The sequence below is a fragment of the Idiotropiscis lumnitzeri genome, chromosome 7, assembly GCF_059441095.1.
Source record: "Idiotropiscis lumnitzeri isolate Australia: NSW breed Sydney's pygmy pipehorse chromosome 7, RoL_Ilum_1.0, whole genome shotgun sequence".
Taxonomy (NCBI): Eukaryota; Metazoa; Chordata; class Actinopteri; order Syngnathiformes; family Syngnathidae; genus Idiotropiscis; species Idiotropiscis lumnitzeri.
The window spans coordinates 736251-744218 of NC_142397.1; the positions used below are offsets into that span (position 1 = coordinate 736251).

Genomic DNA, 7968 nt, shown 5'->3' on the forward strand with positions numbered 1-7968 from the left:
AGCGACACATTGAATCGTAATCCCACTGAATCGAACGCTTACGGTTTAAAATGGTTACATTCTTGAATCGTCTTTTGTGGAGCGATGAGCAGGACTCTTCAGAAGGGCTTTGCTTGCGAACCCGGTAAGAGCATCCAAGCTTGGCCGTGACGTGGCGATTGACGCAGGCTCGTCACTAGCGGACCGACGACGCCGATGTCGCCGCCCCCTGCCCCGCTTGGAGACGGACCGTAGCCGTGGGCACCGTAGTCATCGCGGTAACATGGAAATATGTAGCTAATTCGCTCAACTCGACGTCTTTGGGAGCCAAGGAGGGTCCGTTGGTAAGTGCGAAGATTTCCAGTCGCGCTTGAATTCGACGTTCCGGAGCTCGCCCGAGGAGCTAACATTAGCTTAGCCAAGATGACGGCGGTGATGGCGGATGGACGGTGCCAGACTGTGCCGTTGTTGTCATCCGGCGGCGGACCGAGGCAACTCAAAAAACGGGACCGACGTGGAGGGCTTTCATAATTTAATTTAACTGTATTTTCTTCGAATACATAAGGAGAAGTGGATGTCACCGCGACGCCACGACGTTTATGCCAACGTTATTATTTATAGATGAACGTTTCGGATAGGAAGGATTAGAACGAAATAGCAAAAATGGCAGGCGTCGATGGTTGGTTGAAATAAATGATCTGATTTTGAATGTGCAAATTTCGTGGTGCTGTTCTATTCAGTTGGACTTGAATGGCGATTAAAACCCCAATGGAGCGAGCCTGCCTCGATCGCTAAGCTTTGTTAGCTAGTATGCTAACAACATCCAAGCCACTCCGAGTCTTGTTTTTTTTGTCGTTCCTCAAGATTACATAGCGATCAATAAATATCACTGCGATACCATCGCAATAATATATGAACGTTATTTTTTGCGAGGTAACATGCTAACAAGGGCCAATCTCTAAACTCTGTCATGGACCCCCCCCCAAAATAGCTTTTGAATTGCATGCCAATGATGAAGCACACCACGCACCACCTGAACAGATAGTGAAGTAACGTAATGGCCAACACTAAAAAATATAGGGTTGTCCCCAAGTGTTCGTTAGTTATGCTGACATAGAAGTTAAGCAGCAATTAATTAATTATTAAATAAATTAATGTCCGCTCCATGTTATTTTTTAGTGCACTTCACTTTAAAGCAACCATTTGTTCCATACAAAGTGCTGTACATGCAGTAAACTCAGCCATACAACACCAAAATGCAGTTTTTATCCTGAACAAGGCAGCGGTATTGTTCCTGAAACGTTTAAATTATTGTAAGCCACGGCAACATTATGCAGTTTGACCGTTGCCACTGCACTGAAATAGTGGAAGATTAAAAATAGATGCTTAAAGCTATGTTATGTAAATTTTGTTTTGTCAGAGGCAATATAATTGATCTCTCACAACAAAAACTGCAGGTACCAAGTGTGATTAGATTTCATGAGATGATTGTGTCTCACAAAAGGCCACTAGCTTCATGCTAACGTATAGTGCAACATGTGTAAATGAACATAAGCCTTACGATAGTCATAAACCTTCAAACGACTGCTACTTAAACGCACACAGCCCAGCAACAATCGCAGACATTTAATAAAATCTCTCCCCGGTCTCGGCCTCCAGCTACTCGGAACGTAAAGCAGCGATGGGCGGCCACGACGACGACGTCAGGCCGTACGTGGCCAACAAGCAGCGCGACGAGGAGCTGAAGAAGAACAAACTGAACGACTGGTGCGAGCACGAGTCGACGGGCAACAAAGCCAAGTGGCACAAGGAGGGCCAGAACCAGCTGCGCAAGGTGAGCGAGAACCAGCAGGAGCAGGACCACAACTGCAACATCAGCCACAATGGCAACCCGGACGGGGAACGGGACGAGTCCCCCAAAGCGGCCACCCGCGAAGAGGCCAACAACATCCTCAATGAGCCGCTCCTCATCCACGCCATGGACGAGGACGAGGAGAAGGAGAGGCAAGAGGAGGACAAGGGGGAGAAGTCAGAGGAAACTCTTCCAGATGGAGACGAGGTCCCCAGAGGCGGAGGAAGAGAGGAAGGCGTCCCCGGCAGGAACGCATGCCTCCTGTTCGCCAACGTCAACGGGACGCCGAGCGACGACGAGGCCAACTGGCCTGCCGCCACTCAGGACAACGCTGCTGAGGATTCTTCTCCCAACGGCAACAGAGGTAGGCGCCATGGAGCATTGCGGCTTTCCTCCGTCTTTGTTTTACCTGAGCTGGCAGTGAGTGAGTTAATGAAGTTGAAAGCATCTTAATCCTTGTCATGCGTTTGTGTTACTAGTTGTTGAGTGTGTGTGCATAATGTTGCAGTATCTTTTTATTTTTGAAACAAACGGCAACTTTAGGTTTGTGTGTAAATGTGACAAGCAGGTCAGTTCCCCGTACGAAGCTTTTTTGAATGCTCAACTGCTCGTTATTTTATTCTTTGACTAATCGGCGGGCTTGCGACGAGACAAGCGCTTTCCGATCCTCCATTTGTCCTCATTTGTCCCTCTCTAGACTCCTTCTGGGACTCGAGCGCCTTCGAGACGGACACGGACCTGCCGGCCGGCTGGATGAGGGTGCGCGATACGTCGGGCACCTACTACTGGCACATCCCCACCGGCACCACCCAGTGGGAGCCGCCCTCGCCCATGGCGAAGGTCGGCGACTCCATGCTGTCCTCCACCATGTCCCTCGAGACCACGCCGTGCGAGGAGCCCGAGGTCAGATGTCCAAATGACATTGCAAACTATTTGATTCCTTTTTGCCAATATCCAATTGGGAGTGAACGTAGTCGAATCCTCCGCGTTTTCACGTCCACAGATGCAAGCGTGTGCGACATGTCGATTTTCATGCCAAATGTCATTTGTGTTGTCAGGAGTCGTGGGCTCAGTTTTCCAGCACGGACGAAGGCGGCGCCGACGGAGAGCTGTGGAAGGTAACCCGAGCGAGCGTTTGCACAGAAGGCGTGTTTTCCTCTTACCTTGAAGGCATCATGTCATGTGCGCGTCCTCAGGAGGAAGGAGAGGCTGCGTCCGATCAAAGCCTGCGAGAGTTTGAGGGTGCAACGCTGCGCTACGCTTCCATCAACCTCAAGTATTCACTCTTACCGTCACGTAAACGGGTTTGGGAAAGATGAGACCAAGCGGAACGTTCTCTTTTGTCCCTCGCTCTACAGCTACAACTGCTCCCAGTCTGAGGACGAAGACAAGCCGGTACCACTCCGCACGGATTTAGAGAGCAAGGTACCCAAGCGCACAAATGTCACAATGCAGCTTAAAATGCATCACAAGCTTTACAGGTGAACTTAATTTGACTCTTTGGAATTTTTGAAAGCTCATTTCCAACCGTTCAGCGCTTTCGTCCTTTTTGCCCAACTTCGAAATATTATTGCTCAGGTCCACTCCAAACTTTCCAAAATGAGACGTCTCATCTACCGCACTAGAAATGATCTTGATCAAGACATTTTTGGTTAACGGCTTTTAGGAACTTTTGGCGTCGTTAAATCACTCCCGTGAAATTTGGTGTAACACTTATCCATCAAACGGAGAGAAAATATCAGGAAGTGAAAAGATTTCCAAAACAGGCAAACATGAGCCCACAACTGCGTTATTTCATATAGTGGAACTTCTAAAGTTTATGGATATTGTTGAACGTAAAACATCTCTCAATGCTTAAAATCATTCAGGTTGAAAAGACAAAGAATATTCAACAATACTTTCAAACTAACAACTCTAATTATTACACAGGCAAGTTACTCAATTCCAGCGCAATTATTATTATTATTATATGTCTTCATTTGTATTTTTTTTGGTCTGTATTCTTAAATCTGGTGATGTGTGGCGATTGGGAAAAAAGTTGACCTAAGGACCAAAATTGACAGCAGGGGTTTGATTTATATTTCCTGTCCAGTGAGCCTCGAATGTCGTCACAGGTTGCAGCCGAGTTAGGGAGAAACATTGAATAAATGTTGCGCACGTGGACATCAGAAGTTTACGCAAGTTCAAAAGAAGTTTGCCTGTTTAGGTTGTTATGCATTTGGAGCCCGTCCGTCCATTTGGGCCGACGGCCCCATCGATATTTTTGCGAGTCGAGTATTGAGAGAAAAGGATGCGATTGGTTGAGCGTCTACCTTGTGTTGGCGGCGCGCGGCAGTGCTTCGCAGTGCGTTCGTTGGGCTGGGTGGAGATGTCGGAGGACGACATGGCGCCGGGCAAGAGCAGCGTGGCCGTCAACAACTGCATCCGCCAGCTGTCCTACCACAAGCACAACCTGCACGACACCGCCGGCATCTGGGGAGAGGTGACGGACTTTTTGTCAATACACGGCCAAAGCCATGGCCAGTCGATGCCTTTCAATGCTTGCGTTTTTGTTTTTCAACGTGCTGACATGCATGTTTATATTTGACATTTTCGTCATTGTGTTGACCTCTTTTTCAAAGTTAAAAAAAAAAAAAAATCTATCAATGTCAACTGATATGAATTACTGAGCCTGAGGTTAAATTGTCCAACGTTTAAAAATATTTGTTTATTAAGAATCATGTTTTGCCAAAGTGGACATTTTCCAGAAGGAGCTCATCTTCGCATTGAATGTCGCGGCAAAAATAAACGTTGCTATTTTCACTCTGTGGGGAAAAAAACAAAACAAAAATGAAAACTTGTCCGTAATTGAGTCAGTCATCAGTTTTTCTCGAGGCAAAGCGTAAAAATCATGTTTGAGACCATGTTGACCAACACTCATTTGTCCCCCAAAACGCCCAAACAATATTTTGATTCTTCGTTAATGACAGAATAAATGGCACAAGATTGAAAAATCAAAAAGTAAATCGTCGTGTGCTTATTTATTTTGTGAATGGGGTTGGATGATTTTCCTGAAAACTTTATATTGCCTAGCATTATTAATTTGTAAGCAACACTATTGGTAAAATGCCACGCTAAATTGTGTCGGATGAAAATGAAACCTGTCAGAGCGTGTTTAGGTTCAGGATAAATGGAGCAAATCCCAGAAGACAGAAAGCACAACTCTTGTGTATTTATGCGCTTTTTCTGCTGTGCAAAAAACAAAGCAACCGCTTTTATTGGCCAGCCTTCTCTTGGCTTTGACGTAGATGTCTGAAATGGCAGCTGCTGATGTGCGCCTTGCGTTTTCCCGCAGGGTAAGGACATGCTGATGGTGCTGGAGAACGACACCATGAATCTGATCGATCCGCTGGGACAGACGCTGCTTCACACGCAGCCCATCGGCAGCATCCGCGTGTGGGGTGTCGGCCGAGACAACGGCAGGTCCGTTTTCACCCAAACACAGCCAAAGGGATTCCGCATGATGCAGCGGTACCTTCACTTCCGAGATTTTTAGTAGTAGAGGGAGGTGGCCCCCTGTGAAAGAGTCGCCATCAAAGTAGAATTTAGTTTCGTTGAATCTTTCTTTCACGATTGTTTGCTTTGAAATGAGTGCCGAGTGAGCTCTGAGTTGTAGCGTGTGCTCGTGGAGGACCTCTGGTGGACATTTTCTGCAATTACATCTGCGTTTACCACCACATGCAGTTGTTGTTTGACAATCTTCTCACGCTTGTGTTTTTCTTCCATGCTGCCAATGCGAACAGGGAAAGGTATACTCGAGGCATTATTTTTGTACTCTGTCGTACGTCTTGCGTATGCGTGGACGTTTCGGACTCATGTTTTTTTTAATATCTGTGCTTTGTTCCGAAGGGATTTTGCCTATGTGGCCCGGGACAATCTGACGCAGGTTCTGAAGTGTCACGTGTTTCGCTGCGACTCGCCCGCCAAGAACATCGCCACCACTTTGCACGAGATGTGCTCCAAGGTAAGACTCCTGTCGTGATTTTTGGATATTTTGTAGCGCAATGGCAAAAAGTCATTCTTATTTTTCTTTTAATAGATAATGATCGAAAGAAAGGCATCCAAGCCGGGCGTGAGTCATCTCAGCTCAAACACGGGCAAACCGTTGTCGGTTGAAGGTAAACATTAGCACGTTTTCCAACATGTTGTGCTGGCCAAATGGATCGCCCCATTCCTTGTTCTTGTTCACCAGAATTTCCAGCTCCCAAAAATGAACTTTTCCAGCGCTTCCAAGTCTATTACCTCGGCAGTGAGCCTGTGCTCAAGCCAGTGGGTAAGAAACGCTCGCTCGCTCCTTCTGTGCTGCTCCCACGCCTAACTCTGACGGCGCATTTATGACCTGATGAAATGTTTGACAGGAATGGACGTGATCAACGAGGCTCTGGAGGCGGCCGTGGAGGCCAAAGACAAAAACGGATGGGTGCCGGTGTCTGTCAACGTGGCGCCCGCGACCCTCACCATTCTCGCAAAACAGGTTCGATCGTCGTGGACAACATCATCTTATAGGAAAATGTCACGTTTGAATTTCTTCCTAAAATCCAATTGCCAATTACAATCAGTATTTTCTCTCGTCATAAAAATGAAAATCACAAATCACGTTATTCAGAACACATTTTATTTATATTTTTCCTTTTTGGTCTTTGCTCTATTTTTTCTAGAACCAAATACAAGTTTTAAAAAAAAAAAAGATTTATTTCTAGAGTTTCAGTGTTTAAAAAATTGAACTTTGCGATAATTCTCGATGAACCGCTCAGCCCTCTCATGTGCGTATTCTTTAATAATCGCTAACAAATATCATTTAATTGCTGATTTCAGACGGACGAGGTTCTGTCGGAGTGCCGGGTGCGCTTCCTTTCTTTCATGGGCGTGGGCAAGGACGTACGTACGTTCGCCTTCATCATGGCCGACGGCCCGCGAGACTTCACCTGCCACAAGTTCTGGTGCGAGCCCAACGCCGCGAGTCTCAGCGAGGCGGTCCAGGCCGCCTGCATGGTCAGTCTTTAGGAATTTGCGTGCGTCTTCATCGTTTCCTCATCTGACCAATAGAGCATCTGGGTTCAAAATTATTAACCGTCGATCATCATAAAGTGTCCAAAATTTCACATCACGTGTTCTCTTCAGGTATACCAATAAATCGAGCAGTTTCAGTTTCTGGTGCCAGAATAAGCACCAGCAAAGCATCTTTTCGACCGTCTTTTGGTTCGAAACATACGACCCAATTCGTCAACTTACTCACTTGACAACTTTGTCCCAACACATTTTTATTTGTCATGGGCGCAAGTCGCTGCACTCTTTTGGACTTTGGAGACGCGTAAATGAAAGTCAAGTCTTACAACGGCGGAAGCCATCAGACATCCTTCACCTGTTAAACCGATGTTTTCCATTTTTTTATCCTTTTGTTTATTTTTTGTTTGCTATTTTAGCCCAATTTGTGGCACATATTTAAATGAGTGTTTGTTTGCTTTGTTGTTTTTTTTTAAAGCTACGCTACCAGAAATGTCTGGACGCGCGTCCGCCAAGCCTGGCGTCCTGCTTGCCGACCCCGCCCGCTGACTCTGTGGCCCGGCGTGTCAAAAAGGGCGTGCAGAGTCTGCTGGGCAGCTTCAAGAGCTACAGGTCGGGCTCCCAGTCGCCTTGATGGGCCACAACGCCAGGATGGTCCATGCAAGTCATCTCCACGTCACCCTCTTTTTTTCCGTCACTCTTGACACCTTTTACACTCGTCCTGTTGTGTTGTGGAGTAGCTCGAGGGGGAAAAGATGACTTGATCTCCCCCTCTTGTTTTTCTTTTTTTAACTTTACTCTCCTTATAGATGGAATTCCAGCCTTCCTGGGATTCTTTTATGTGATTCTGAACTATTTTTGTGTTTTAACAGAAACAATGCTTGGAATGTTGGGACGTCATGTACGTCACATGCTCAACACTGCTCCAATGAGCGCTCGAGATTGTCAAACATGCACACTAAGTTATTCCCTATTAGGCCTCTGTGCAATGTCTGTGTTGAAGAAAAAGTCCACGGTGTGCTCTATCACTTAACATGCACTTGAACATGCGCAAGATACACGTCATACACACGATACTCCGTTTGCCACTCGTT

General features: G+C 46.4%; 1 protein-coding gene across 1 annotated transcript; it reads left to right on the forward strand.

The window, feature by feature from the left end:
- Positions 1-114: 114 nt before the first annotated feature.
- Positions 115-7768, forward strand: apbb1 (amyloid beta precursor protein binding family B member 1). Its single transcript, XM_088300705.1, has 14 exons — positions 115-323; positions 1639-2195; positions 2529-2734; positions 2890-2949; positions 3028-3107; positions 3190-3256; positions 4167-4313; positions 5166-5293; positions 5720-5834; positions 5910-5988; positions 6063-6143; positions 6229-6344; positions 6686-6862; positions 7353-7768. Exons 2-14 carry the CDS (start codon positions 1661-1663, stop codon positions 7506-7508), a joined length of 1947 nt encoding a protein of 648 aa, XP_088156831.1. The 5' UTR covers positions 115-323; positions 1639-1660; the 3' UTR covers positions 7509-7768.
- Positions 7769-7968: the final 200 nt, after the last annotated feature.